This window comes from Nicotiana attenuata, unplaced genomic scaffold (genome assembly GCF_001879085.1).
Source record: "Nicotiana attenuata strain UT unplaced genomic scaffold, NIATTr2, whole genome shotgun sequence".
Classification (NCBI taxonomy): Eukaryota; Viridiplantae; Streptophyta; class Magnoliopsida; order Solanales; family Solanaceae; genus Nicotiana; species Nicotiana attenuata.
This window is the reverse complement of record NW_017672522.1, coordinates 23,560-39,394: the sequence shown is the minus strand read 5'-3', so window position 1 is coordinate 39,394 and position 15,835 is coordinate 23,560. Positions and strand designations below refer to the sequence as shown.

General features: G+C 38.5%; 1 protein-coding gene across 1 annotated transcript; it reads right to left on the bottom strand.

Annotated features, from left to right (window-relative positions):
* Positions 1-1,028: 1,028 nt before the first annotated feature.
* On the bottom strand, positions 1,029-2,177 carry LOC109213521 (protein EXORDIUM-like). The gene has a single exon (XM_019377327.1). It carries the CDS (start codon positions 2,124-2,126, stop codon positions 1,191-1,193), a length of 936 nt encoding a protein of 311 aa, XP_019232872.1. The 5' UTR covers positions 2,127-2,177; the 3' UTR covers positions 1,029-1,190.
* Positions 2,178-15,835: the final 13,658 nt, after the last annotated feature.

Genomic DNA, 15,835 nt, shown 5'->3' with positions numbered 1-15,835 from the left:
GGAACCGTCATCATCAGAATTAACAAAGGCCCAACTGCGTTAAAAAGGGATATGGAGTGACTGAAGAAGAAAATTGCATCTTCGGCCATTATAGCAGCCCTCTATTTTTCGACCTTAATACATTGGAAATTAGTTTATCAAAACTAGGAAGATTTTGTCCTTTACAAAATAGAACAAATCTCTCTATAACAATTTCGTTTGTTCCGAATATTATTAAATGTTATAGCGAAGTGATGTTATATAGAACATATATTATAACATAACATGAAAATTGGTTCCGGAAAAACTTATCTTTTATAATGAAATGTTATTATATATGGATGTTGTTATAGAAAAGTCTAACTGTACTTAAAATAACGACTCATTATTCCACTCCCGAATGTTCTTTTCAAAGAGGTTATCATGTAGTATTATTACTTCTATTTCTCTAGAAAAAAAATGGGACTAAAACATTTCCCTTAATTAGAAGTAACACTTAACGGAAGCGTTAGGGGATAGTCAATTTAATTGAGGTTGGACCAAATCCCTATATTTGACAAATTAATAGCTAATTGTGAAACTCAACTACTCTGACAAATTAATACTCCTTCCCTTCAAGTTTACATCAACCTATTTTTTTTTGGTCCGTCCCAAAAGGACTGACTCATTTATAAATTTGGAAACAATTTAACTTAAACTACCGATTATATCCTTAATAAGAAGCTTTTATAACCACACAAATAATCTGAACCCCTTTTTGACTTGTTTAGAACAACAAATTCCAAAAGTCTTCATTTTTTCTTTAACTCTCCCAATCAAACAGGTTCATATAAATTAGAACAGAGAGAGTACTAGCTAATTGTGAAAAGTCAACTATTCTCTCTGTTCTCTCTGTTCGTTTTTAGTTGTCCATTTTTGAATAGTTAATAATAAAGGTAAAACAAGAAGAAAAAAAAATTTGTCTTTCTCTTAGTTTGCTAAAATAAACAAGTAAAATTGAAAATATATTTTTAAAATAGTGGACAAATAAAAGTGAATGGAAGGAATCATAGATAGACCAAACAAAATATATAAACTAAAGAACCATACACGGGACGAAAATACATTTTCCTCAAAGTAAATGTTAAAACTACGTATAAACAAAATTTACATAAACTAAAAGTAAACATTTGAAGTGCTCCATCTTCTAGCAGAAGTATATGTGTATTATTCTAGACAATAGTTGAGCAAGCTGATTTATTTGGATCAAAAAGCCCAGGCAACAAATACTTTCTTCCGTTTGTACCATGCGCATTATAGCTTGCACCACTTATCGTATCCACAAGCAGCTCACCTGCATAACCTGGATAAGCTCCTCTACCATACAGCCCGGCGCAAGCCGAAGCCGCTTCAAGCGGCGCTTCCGCCGGCCCCTGATAGTAGCCGTTTCCGTAGGGGTTCGTTACAACTCCGGCCAAAAGACTCGCTATATTTACAACCATGCCATCCGTACCCACGTCACCATTTGGTGCACCCAATGGCTTGTCCCGTGGTCCATAAATTGGTTGGTGAAAAGGCCACGCACATTGACCGGGGCACTGAGTCACCGAGTTACCCACCCATATGAAAACGGATTTTTTGCCTTGACCCGACCCGTGATACCCGCAATTGCTCATGCAGAAGCCTTCAACTATAACATCTTGGGCTGTTAGGACCAAGGTTAATTCACCTTTTCTTGAGTTTAAATTTGCCAACTCAGATATCTGGGATTTCTTTATGTTTTTTCCAAAGGAACAATTTTCATCTTTGAACTGATCAGATAAAACAAGTCGGGTTTCTTTTTTACCCGCTTTTGTCAAGTAGGTTTGAATGGTTTGCCACCATTTTGAAACAGTAGGTGTTTTAAGTGACCCCATTTTATTAACAGAATTTATAGATTGAAGAAAATCCACAATAATGGATTTTTGGGCTGGTGAGAATTGTCCGTACCAAAGAATGGATATTTTTAGCTCTCCTTCTAATAAGGCACCATTATGGTACGTAAGACCCATTGGAGGTGGTTGATAGAGTGAAAGCAAGTTTCTTGTGCCACAAGTAAAGCGGATAAAGCTGAGGAAAACAAGAATAAGAAGTGGATAAGGGATTTTGGAATACTGAAAGGAATCCATATTTGAGAAACGTTTAAAGATAATAACTAGATTTTGGGTTGGATTATGAAATGAGATAGCTACGGAGTGAAGTGTTGGGGGTATATATAGGTGATGAGGTGCATGAATATGTGACAGTAGGGGCTTCATATGTAGCTTTAATGAGAAGCTAGCTCTCATTTAAATTCCAATAACTAATTCAACATTGGTATGCTACACCATAAATTAAATTATCATGGAGGATGAAGGAATAATATATCGCAAAATATTTAATAATTACATAGATTCAACCAATTAATGAAAGACATGTCTTGTATATGAAATAAAAATGTCTATTTACTTAATAGTACTGTAGTGAAGTGACATGTATTCTCATTCTAATTTAAACGAGTTAAATTATTTAATTTGATATAAATTTCATATAAAGATAAATGAGTTAAAACATAAACCTTGCATGGAGATTAAAGACTGGATAGAGGGATTGGTTCTTGGTAGTGTATCAAGTGGGCAATGACTGCACTAGCTTCTTGCTTGCATGTGTTCGAAGCACTTCCCAAGAAAGTCTTGATGTAATTTTTCAAGTTCTTTAGTTTCAATAAAGTACTACTACTAGTTAACTTAGAAGTATCTCAAAAAGATCAATGCTTTAAATAAGACATTTAATAGTATCTTAATAAGAAGCCTTGGTTTCTAAAAGTATGTAGCTCGCGCATGAACGTATACATTATGCAAATACAGTATTAGATTTGTCCAAAGAAATGTAAACTCAGTACCGTAATCATGATCTAATAGCTGCAATTTCTTAATGCACGACTTTAGATGAAAGTTACCAGGGACGGTGGACCTTGGAGTTGCTTATGGTAACGGGGATATATATTATTTCATTCGTCCCACTTATGTGACATCATTTGATTAGGTATGAAATTTAAGAAAGAAAGGAGAACTTTTAAAACTCGTAATCCAAAACATATAGTAGACGTTTGTAGGAATATACTTCCTCCGTTCACTTTTATTTGTCATGTTTCATTTTTCGAAAGTCAGTTTGACTGATTTTTGAAGATAAATTGCATCAGATTTTCTTAATGTTTTAAAATTAAAATTAGATATTCGGAAACTATACGAAAAGTACTATAATTTGTAATTTTTCTCATATCAATATGCTGAAAAAATACATTTTAAAATAATGGTCAAAGTCTATGTAGTTTGACTCTCGAAAAGCAAAACATGACAAGTAAAAGTGAATAGAATGAGTAAATTATTTCATTAAAGGTAAAATAAGAATTTTAAAGTCAAATTATTTTTAATTATAGAAAGATGATATCCTTTGTGAGACAATTTAAAAAAGAAAATTATTTACCCGTAAATGGTACAATTGAATTTATACGTGGTTTCTAGATAATTTGATCCTGAAGTAATAAGATAATCGAAGAATTATGCAATACTAAGCCTTAAAATGTAGACAAAACAGCAGAAGTGACAGTTCCGGGAACAAGGTTTCCAGGCACAACAATAGTGAAATCAAAAAACGAGAAAGTAAGATTGTATGAAGCTTTGTATAGAGTGGTGTAAGTTTGCCAGAAAATTCATGTCTTTATAATGATAACTGAGCTCACTATTTATAGCTATGTCTAGGGAAGGAGGTCCTAGGATCGTGCCCTCCTTTAATGTCAATTATGAGGGTCATTGATGAAGATGTAACGGTGAAAATAAATGTCAAATTCCCTGTAACGGGCCGTCGCTCTAAATGCCATAGAATATTCTTTATTAAATCATACTGGGCGCAGAGCATTTAATACAGCTTTATGAACGTTATTCCTTCCAGTGACAAGCGGAATAGCTACGTTCGGCCTCTGCTAATCCCCGTCGGGGTTCTACGTGTCCTTCCTTTAGATGACCACGTGTCATAGCATATTTTACCCTATACAGATAGTCCCGCAGCTTTTTGGTGACATAACTTTATGTTACCGGGAAGTTGGTAGAAATATTCTTTTGGCGGGAATTACTATAACTCCCTCTGAAACTTTTGACAGTTGATTAGACGCACGTGTCTCCGCATTTCATGCCCCGAACATGCTTCATCCCACGATTCAGCACATGTTTTGCCGATTATTGAGGTAATCATGGCCATGAATTTAGCCGCCAAAATTTTACTTATACGCATCATCCTTCTCCCTTGCACTTCATAATTTTCCAAGCTTCCGATTTGCATATTTGTTTTCCATCTTTTCTCTAGTTCTCTTCAAACAAAAAACTTTTTCCTTCTTCTATACAATGGCTTCTTCTTCAAAGCGCACTAGTTCTTCAAAGAACAAGAACAAAGCTGAGGAGTCTGTTCCTCCAACGGTGGGTTCCATCAATCCCTAGAAGTCTTATTACCAAAAAAGACTTCGAAGAGAAATTTTCTACTGCTAACTCTCGTACATGGGCTGTCAGTAGGTACCATTCTTCCATCCATTCTTCCAGCATTCCTATTGTGAAGGAAGACTGTCACTGCCATGAGTTGGACATTATTGCTCCTGTTCTATCGGAGCGAGTGACCCTTCCCAAGGAACGTTTTACATATTTTTATACGTATCCCTTTAGGGTGTGTTTTCTTTGAGTGGAGAGCTTGATTCCGTGATTGCGGAGTTTTTCCTCTGCTACCAATTATGATTGGCACAAGTAAATCCTTCTGTGTGGAGGTCGGTCGCATGCCTTTGATGTTTGTGCCAGAAGACTGGAGAAGAGCTAACCTTAGCTCATATAATGAATCTCTACTCTTCAAAGATCTTTCGTGGTGGAATGCTAAACCTCTTCAAACGAGGCCACCATGCTCTGTTGGCTAGCATGGATGATTATAGCGATTGCGGGTGGATAGAACAGTTCGTTGCAATTGCCACCAATCATATCGTTCCGACAACGGCTTCATCCTTTCCGGCCGCTTAAAACCGCACTTGTAAGATCTTTATTTAATATTTCCTTTTACTAAATATTCTTCTATGGTCGTATTGATCCTTCATCCTTCAAATGTTTCAGCAATTCGATGGATCCCACCGGTAGTTGAAGATTTGGACCGCTGGGTTCAGAAGGTCTTGGACGTTACGACGTCCGAAACTCGTTTGTGGAAAGAACTAGCCCCTAAATACGGGTGGGAGGCCAAAAATCATGGAAATTTAAACTTACCTTGTTTCCATTTTTCATGTGAAGAATTTGGTCGACCCCTTCTGGCTTGTTTATTAAATTATGTCTATTCGCGCACTCTATTGATCTCCCGGGGAGGACATCTTGGCTAATCCTATTGATGCAGCGAGGCTACTTCAGGAGGCACTTACTCGAACAAGTATCTCCGGTCCTACTTCCAGCACAAATGCTTCTTTACAGAGTCCCTGCTAGAGGACAAACAACCTAAAAAAAGACACTCTTCTAACGCCGGGGAAAAGAATAAGAGGGTGAAGACTATTTCCCCTGAGTCGTCTCCGAAAATTATGATCACTAGCCCTCTTCCCGGGCCGGTCATAGATACCATGATGATCGACAATGATGGAAAAGCTAGTGATGATGGGGCTTCTCTACACAGAAGGCGACGTTCATCATCAACTCAACAGATTGCTCAATCTGTTGAGTTACTTACACCAACCGAGGACGACGCCTTGGCGCTTTGGGGGGAATTTGATTTGGTGAAAATGCTAAATCCCATTATTGGACCCCATTAGCTGTGCCCGGTACTGCTGGGCTGAGTACTAGGTCCCTACCGTCTTTGGTTGGCGAGCACCTAACAATCAGCGTTGCACTCGATGCAGCTGCTTCATACCCTTCAACTCCATCAGCTTCATCCCCGTCTTCACCAGCACCAACAACTGCTACATCATTTCCATCTTCATCCACTCTTCCACTAGTAACTGCTACTTCATCTCACGAAGAGGGTGTTCCTCTTCCCCAGTCCCCAATGCAGGTATCATTGATTTTGATGCCGAAATTGCTAAGGCCCGTGAGCTTGAGTTAACTACTAAAAATGGACTCCCAACGCAGTCTATGCTCCTGTCCCTTCTGGATCCGGTTTCGAGTTCTCGGGGACTGAAGAGGAATTGAAAGACAATGATGTTGAAGGCCAAATTTGGGAAAATGTCGAACCATCGGTGGATCCATCTAATTCTCCAGGGGACGCGGACACTTCTTTTCCTCCTGCTACTGGAGATACTGCAATTTAGCTTTTCTTTTCTTTTTCCAATTCTTGTACCTTTGCCGTTATGGCATGTTTTTGTAAATAAAGACGTATTTTTCGCTCAAGTATTGTTTGAGTATTACTTTCATTTGAATATCCATGGAAGTAATTAACCTTTGCATTTGCTTAAGAACTCTATGCACTTTTTTCTCTTTGCATTTTATTATGTGCACCCTCGGATGCATTTTCTCCGAAGCACTTTGGTTCCGGGCATCAACCCTTTTACGTGATGGTTTTTATAAGAATTTGCGCAAGTTTACTTTTTGCGTCCTTTCATGTATGTCTCGGGTGTATTTTTCCCCGAGGGCATTTTGATTCCGGGCATAAATTCTTCTAAAACCAACCCTTTAACGTGAGGGTTATCATAATAGAGGGCCATCTTAGGATGTTTACGGTGCTCTTAAAAAGGATGTCTCCTATTCATTATGCCACACCATTTGAAGTACTTATTTAACTTTCAAATGACAAAGTTAATTCATCGTTCAGACAAGAAACAAGATAAAAACAAAAGGATTTCATTTCATTTAATTCCTTCTATTTTCAAAAGTACTCAAGCATTTACTATGCGAAAAAGAAATTTCTATTACTTGTGGCTATCTTGTACAACTTGTTTCTATGGGGCTGGCCGCGTAGTCCCCGGTCCCGACAACGTAATTATGTTACCGATTTTTCCTTTCCCGGTCGATGTGGCAGTCATTGTTAACGTATCCTCATACATTCCCTACCCCCCTAGTGTTCAAATGCGAAGAATGAGAATTGGAACCCTGGAAGTCTGGTACCTTCAATGATTTCACCAATGAATTGCTAGATAAACCTTAACTCGGTAACACATTTTACTTCCCCTCAGGAATCTACGCTATCGAGCAAAATACTATCTAAAAACCCTCTAGTGGTTTGTGCTCATGAACGGTCGGGTAACCTTTGCTCAATAGCAAACTTAACTTCCCAGTGGGAATTTGCTATAGAGAAAAAGATTATCTAACCATCCCCGAGTGGAAACTTTCTTGTTTACCTTGCTATTAAAGATCTTATTGTTGTTGTCTTCGTAGTATGCTTTCTGTCGTGCCTCGTTAAAAACCTTGCAAGAAAAACCCAATTGGGACAAAAACTAAACGAAGGGAAAAAGAGTGCAGCACATACTTTCTGAATGGATAATGTCCATCAGCAATAATATCTTTTGAGGTGCGCCACATTCCAATTGCTAAGAAACTTTTCTCTATTTTGGTTCTCCAATTTGTATGAACCTTTCCCGGTGATAGTTGAAATCTGATAAAGACCTTCCCACGTTGGATCCAGGTTCCCTGTGTTGAGCTCCCGGGTATTTTGAGTTACTTTTGTCAGAACCAAATCTCCTACTTTGAAATAACAGAGGTTAGCTCTTCGATTATATTATCGCTCCATTCTCTCCTTTTGAGCTACCATTCTTACAAGCGCCAAGGCCCTACATTCCTCGAGCAGTTCCAAGTTGATTAACACTGCTTCGTTGTTCGATTTTTCATCTGCCTGGAAATATCTCAAAGTGGTTTCACCTACTTCTACCGGGATTAGAGCTTTTGCGCCATACACAAGGGAAAAAGGAGTTTCTTCTGTGCTCGACTTGGCCGTTGTTTTGTAGGCCCATAGAACTCCGGGCGATTCCTTGGGCCAATTGCCTTTACACGCTTCCAATTTTTTCTTGAGGTTTTGAATAATCACTTTGTTTGTTGACTCCGCTTGACCGTTTGCGCTTGGATGATAAGGCCAATATGTGATCCTCTTTATTTTCAAATCTTCGAGGAACTTTGTAACTTTTGCACCGATAAATTGTGGACCACTGTTGCATGCTATCTCTTTTGGTATTCCAGACCTGCAAATTATATTCTCCCACAAGAAATTGACCACTTCGCATTCTCCGATCTTCTAATAAGGACCTGCTTCCACCCATCTAGAAAAATAGTCAGTCAAAATTAAAAGAAATGTTACCTTATATAGAGCCGGTGGCAGCGGTCCGACGATGTCCATCTTCCATTTCATGAACGGCCATGGGGATAGAACCGAATGTAAGGGTACTGCCGGTTGATGCACCTGTGGTGCGTAGCGTTGGCACTTATCACATTTTCATATGAAGTCTTTGGCATCCTGTTCCATGTAGGGCTAGTAAAATCCTGCCAGTACCAACTTCAGCACCAAGGAATCTACGCCCGAGTGGTTGCCGCATATCCCTTCGTGGACCTCTCTTATGACATAGTTAGCTTCGGGCGCCCCAAAGCACGGGGCCAGCGGGCCTTGGAATGATTTTCTATACAGTTCGCCTCTCTTGAAGCTATATCATGATGCTTTGGCGCGTAATGCTTGTGATGCCTTTTATTTGGGAAACTTCCCAAGTTCAAGATAGTCAATGATTTCATTTCTCCAGTCCCAGACCAAATTAGTCGAATTTACCTTATAATAATCATCCGTATCCAGGACTGAGCTCATTAGTTGTACTATCGTCCCGGACTCCAATCCCTTTATTTTCGTCGATGATCCTAGATTCTCCAATGCATCTGCTTCTGTGTTATCCTCCCTTAGGATATGAGTAATTGACCATTTCCGGAATCGTGCCAACAGAGCATGGACCTTTTACCACGTATAGTTGCATGCGTTCCTCTTTGGTCTCAAAGATCCTGTAGACCTGATTCACCACCAGCTATGAGTTACATTTGATTTCGATGACCTCGGATTCAATTCCCCGGGCCAATTCAAGCCCCGCAATCAAAGCTTCATACTCCGCTTCATTATTAGTTAACGGGACTATTCTGATGACTTGCCTTAGGTTTTCCCCCGAAGGCGTGATTAAGACTATCCTGAGCCCGGACCCTTTTACATTGGAAGATTCATCCATAAATAAGATCCAAACCCCAATGTCGATTCCGACACCATTACCGTATTTTTTATTGCCAGAGGCAATAATCCCGGACTGAAATCGGCCACGAAATCGGCCAGGACTTGTGACTTAATCGCAGTCCTTGGTTTATATTTTATGTCAAATTAACTCATCTCGACGGCCCATTTGGCTAATCTTCCTGAGATCTCGAGTTTATGGAGAATGTTCCGCAAAGGGAAAGTAGTCACCACGGCAATTGGGTGGCATTGGAAGTAGGGCCTCAGCTTTCGAGCGGCAACTAAGATCTAAGGCCAGTTTTTCCAAATGTGGATAGCGAGTTTCTGCTTCCATTAAAATTTTGCTAATATAATAAATGGGGGATTGTGTACCTTCGTCCTCTCGAACTAAAATCACACTTACCGCAACTTCCGAGACCGCGAGGTAAACTAGCAACATTTCACCTTCTTTTGGTTTTGAGAGGAATGGAGGGATTGATAAGTACTTCTTCAAATCCATCAAAGCCTGCTGGCACTCTGGTGTTCATTCGAAATTATTTTTCTTTTTGAGCAGTGCGAAGAAGCGATGTTATTTTTCTGACTACCGGGAAGTGAACCTGCTCAAAGCTTCCAACCTTCCCGCGAGCCTTTGGACTTCCTTTACGTTCGATAATTGATCCAGGATGTCTTCTATGGCCTTGATTTTATCGTGATTCACCTCAATTCCCCTTTGTGAGACCAAAAATCCCAGAAACATACCAGAACTAACCCCGGACGTGCATTTCTCGGGATTAAGTTTCATAGTATGCTTCCCCAGGATGTTGAAAGTTTCTTGCAGATGTTTAAGGTGGTCACCTGCACTCAAAGACTTAACGAGCATATCGTCTATATAAACTTCCACAATTCTTGCTATTTGATTTTCAAACATCTTGTTCACGAGCCATTGATAAGTGGCTCCAGCGTTCTTCAACCCGAAGGGCATCATATTATAACAATATGTACCGAAATTCGTTATACATGAAGTCTTTTCCTGATCTTCAGCGTTCATCTTGATTTGGTTGTACCCGGAACAAGCATCGAGGAAACTCATTAACTCGTTCCCGGCCGTGGCATTAATTATTTGATCGATATTTGGCAGTGGGAACGAGTCTTTCGGGCATGCCTTATTATGATCTTCATAATCTACACACATGCAAATTATTATTCTTCTCATGATTTACTACTACGTTAGCCAGCCAGTCGGAATATCTTACCTCTCGGATCGAACCGATATTAAGTAAGCGGGTTACCTCTTCTTTGACAAATTTATTCTTGGCTTCGGCAATAAGGTGTTTCTTTTGTCTTACCGGAGGTATGTTGAGATCCAAGCTTAACTTATATACGGATACCTCCCTCGAGATACCTGTCATATCCTCATGCGACCATGCAAAACAATTGGCATTAAATTTAAGAAATTCAATAAAACCAGACCTGAGCTCCGGGTGCAGTCCCGTCCCCAAGTCGAATTTCTTTCTAGGAATTCCTCGAACAATGCAACTCGCTCAAGTTCCTCCCTCGTGGACTTCTTTGCATCCGTCTCTTCTGGAACATGGAAGTGTCTCGGCACCTGATAATGTTCTGGCGCCTCTATCCCTAGGCTAACTTCTTCTAGCTCGGGAGTAGGTGCCGATTCTTGTAATTGCTATGCCGCGTGTTCCTTTCCTTTGTGTAACGACGCGACCGGTCGTTTTGAGCTTTTGCATTTCGCTCGCCAGTTCTCAGGCATGACTAGCCCTGTGTGTTGTATTATGACTTATGTAAATCGTCGGTTTTGATTTTCAGGATAATCGGAATAGATTTGGAAGAACAATTCTCAGTTTGAAGCTATAAATTTGAAAGGTTTGACCAAGTTTTGACTTTTTAGTATTCAATCTCAGATTTGGATTTTTATGATTTGGTTAGCTCCGTTAGGTGATTTTGGACTTGGAAGTGCGTCCGGATTGTATTTTGGAGGTCTGTGGTAGACTTAGGCTTGAATTGGCGAAATTGGAAATTTGGCATTTTCCGGTCGGCAGTGAAAATATTGATATCGGGGTTGGAACGGAATTTCAGAAATTAGAGTAGGTTCGTTGTGTCATTTGTGACATGTGTGCAAAATATCAGGTCATTCGGACGAGGTTTGATAGACTTTTTGATCGAATTTGGAAATTGGAAGTTTTGGAATTCTTAGGCTTGAATCTGATGGTGATTCGATGTTTTGATGTTGTTTTAAGCGTTCCGAAGGTTGGAACAAGTTTGAATGATGTTATGGGATGTGTTGGCATGTTTGGTTGAGGTCCCGAGGGCCTCGGGTGAGTTTTGGGATGGTTTCGGACCATTTCTAGGCCATTTCTAGTTGCTGGTTTGGCTTCAGGGGTGTACAGTGCGTTAGCATAGATCTGATCGCGTTAGCATAAAGAAAATTTGGAAAAATGGGGTTGTGCTATGCGATTGCGTAAGTCTTCCCGCGATCGCCTAGAGTAAAATCTCTACTGCACTGACCCGACTTTGGAAGCTTATATCTCACAATCTATAAGGAATTTGAAGATGATCCAAAAATAAAAGTTGTAGCCCTTGATGTATAGTTTTCCGAAAGTTAAACCAATTGAAATTTGGAGTTTTGCACAAAAAGTTATGACCATTATACTAGAGACTTTCCGGAAGAGTTGGAGAAGGCTGTTGGAAAAGTTTGTTCAACGCGATCGCGCGGAAATGGCCGCGATCGCATAGGGTAAAAGAAGGGCTAGAAAATTTTGCGATTCGCTATCGCGTTAGTTTGTCCGTGATAGCATAGGGTAAATGCCTGGGCAGATTATAAAGTACTCTATTTCGAGGATTTCGGCCATTTTTGCATTTTTGGAGCTATGGAGCTCGGATTGAGGCGATTTTTCAAGGGATTTTCAAAGGATTGATTGGGGTAAGTGTTCTTCACTCAAATTTGGTTAAATCCCATAATTATGTCTTGATTCTTATCATTTAATTTGAGAATTTAGGGTGAAAATAGAGAAAATGGAAGAAGGTTTGGAGAGTTGATTGTGGGGATTTGGATGGCCATTTGATGTCGGATTTTGGTGAATTTGATATGGGTAGACTCGTGAGTGAATGGGTTTTCCAGTTTTGTGATTTTTATCGGATTCCAAGACGTGGGCCCGGGAGCCGGGTTTGAGCCAATCTCGGGATTTTTGAGTTAATTTGATTATTTTCGCTTGGGCTTTGTTCCCTTAGCGTATATTGATGTTAATATACTGATTTTGGTTAGATTTGGAGCATTTGGAGGCCGATTCGAGAGGCAAAGGCATCGCGGACTAGAGTTTTGACCGACTTGAGGTAAGTAATGATTGTAAATGTTGTCCTGAGGGTATGAAACCCCGGTATTCACATCGTTGTGCTATTTTGAGGTGATGCACATACTAGGTGACGAGCGTGGGGCGTGCACCATTGGGGATTGTGACCTAGTTCGTCGCGTACGACTATTAAGTCGTGTATTTACTTGGAAACTATTTGATATTGTTATATTTTGGAAAGTATTATTGTGTTTGGGGCTAAATGTCGTGTCTGGGCCTTGTGCCAATTGTTTGGACCCTTAGGGGCTTTTATTACTGATTTACTCACTGTTTTTGGTTTGATATTTACACTCAGTCTTGCAATGTTCTTACTATTTTCATAACTAGGTTTTATTCACTCCTCTTGATTTCAAAAATGATATTTTTAGACGAGTACTTATTTTACTAGCAGCGCAAGGGGCTTGAGTGAGTTTTGACTGAGTGAAGCCGAGGGCCTTGTTGTGAGGATGTTATGGGATCGGGCTGCATGCCACAGCATGTGATACTGATTTATGAAATATGAGAGGTGGAGGGCCTGGTTTATTATTCCACGAGGTGGCTTGTGATTGATATGAGGTCGAGAGCCTGTTTGATTATGCCATGAGATGACTTGTTATTGCGCTTGGGCCGTAAGGGGCACCTCCCGGAGTCTTGTACACCCCCAGTGAGCACGGGTACCCAGTGTGAGTGATGTGTTGTAGCCCGAGGGGCTGTTGTTATTTCATATTGAAACCCGAGGGGCTGTTCTTGATCTATGTTGCCCGAGGGGCGGTTCTTGATTCATGTTATGCCCGAGGGGCTGATTACGAGTGATTGTGAGGTAGCCCGAGGGGATGGTTCTATTGATATTATGCCCGAGGGGCGGTTTATGGTACATGTTTTGCCCGAGGGGCTATTTACGTTTCAATCATTTTTACTCACTACTTTTATCACTCGTTTGAAACCATTGGAAGATGTTTTAAAAAGGAAAGAGTTTTTACTAAAAATGAGTTTAATTTACGAAATAAATGATTTCTGTACTGTATTGGAAATGTATTGTATTTGTTGTAGCGTTATGACGTGGCTTACATGTTTTCTTACTGCTCAGCTTTCATTTACTTTTATTACTTACTGAGTTGGCATACTAATATTACTCCCTGCACCTTGTGTGCAGATTCAGGTATTTCTGAACCTGGTAGTGGGTGTTGATTGCTCAGTGGCAGAGTCATTGGAGTTAGCAAGGTAGCTGCCCGACGTTTGCAGCACTGCTTTTCTCCCTCTTGTCTTCCTTGGACTGTATTTAGTACATTTTTAGACTCTTAGTTGTATTCAAACCTTAGTAGATGCTCGTGACTTGTGACACCCCGATGACGGGCTTGTGTATTTATTCCGCACTGTTCATTTAGACTTACATTATGAGTATATCTGGTTAATTAAAGGCTTAAAATGATTGTATTGATTAAAGGGTAAATCGGGAGTTGTGTCGGCTGGCCTAGTTTCACGATAGGCGCCATCACGACCGGGTCGGTTTTAGGGTCGTGACAAGTGTGTGTAAAATTTCAGGTCCCGCTAGTTTCTATGTTCGTGCATTGCACGAGATTCTTAAGTCAATAATTTATGAAAGAATTTCAATTTAAATTTTCGGAAAATATTACAAAAAGAAAGAAATTTTTTTCATGCAAATGATGTAGGAAAAAATGTGATATGTAGCGATTAGACCGAATACAAATCTTTTTTCTATTTTATATTATCGGTTAAGGATCCCAAATATAATACTATGTGAATTCTTTGTAGGTATGTCTGTACTTGTCGTCTATTGGGAACGTTCTGAAATAATCAATAAAACATGGTTTGATTGGCATTGTCCAAATCAAAATTTTAATATTTGGCTATTTAATTAAAAAATAATCAAGTTGATTGTCGGTATAATTTACCTGAATTTTTGTGTAGGATATGTAGTTGAAGGCTGGAGTTAAGCATACGTTTGAATATTTACGTAAAGAAGAAGTCTAAATTATATAACTCTCATCTAAGACAACAAAATTATTTAAAGTACGCTAAAAATGGATTAGTTTGTTGTTTAAAAACATACCATTCAGTATTCCTTCTAACTTCCTCATCCATTTTCATCGGTTGATGCCACAAATTAAACCTTCTCTATTAATTAATATATTCTCATCTTCCTCTTTAAGTGTCCTCCTATTACAATATAGTTCCTTTGGATGGGATGTAGAGATCGTATTTTCACTATTCCGAGTGTAGCTTAATTTAATCTTTACATCAATATCCCTTCCAACAAACAAACAAAAATCTTTGTTAACAATTCATAAAGATGTGGACGAATTATCAGCCAACATGCCCAAAATTAAACATTCAACTTCGTAATTGTCAGTAGCTTTCTTTTGGTTGTGTTAGAGAGCCAAAATCTAATCCATAAAATATGATACTGAAAAAGACGAAAATTACCTCTAAAAGATCTGCGTATAGATGTTTTGTGTTGCAATAGCGTGAATACAATGAAATTATTTATATAGAGGCAACATGTGTTTCATGCGTGGGATATTGTTATGGGTTTGAAACCCAAAGCATATGGGATTCAGCTATTGTTCCGTGTAATTGTTCAGATACAATTAGTATAGTATTAGAACTTTACATTCGATTATAATTTAAAAAGCTCTATCATTAGTTGGTATCAAATTCCCAAATATTAGGCAAATTCGTATTAGATATTACTACTTTATCAAATATGGAATTATCTTTTTGACAAAATGTAAGGGTATAAAAGTCGATCAACATTTTAAGGATATTTTTGTAATTCAATATTTAGTGTAAAACATTCGTGCTTTTATAATTATATATATATATATATATATATATATATATATATATATATATATATAAAATTGCCATATAGAAACTACTTCAAAGGAACGTTTACAAATTTGTACCAAGGTTCTAAATAATTAACTTTTAAATGTTTATTTAAGGTAAAATATTAATTGATTTTAAAGTTTTAAATTTTAGACATACCTAATTTAAATAAGGAAATATTTAATAACCAAATTTCAATAAACTGTTAGGTCCTAAATATTAAAAAAATAATTAAATGACTATTTTATATAGTGTGAACTCTATTTTTATTTTTAAAGGGTAAAAAAGCGAACGACATTTCGCTAAGGGCCTTCATGCTTTAATATAATATAGATATAGATAATGCGAATAAATCCAACCAAAAGATAACATATTATATGATCCCATTAATATCATAATACCTCCTAGTCAAATTCTTTAATAAAGTTTCCTTGTGCGACAATAGAAAATTTTTATTACCAGATAATTAAGGCAACATAATAACTCATTTAATACTC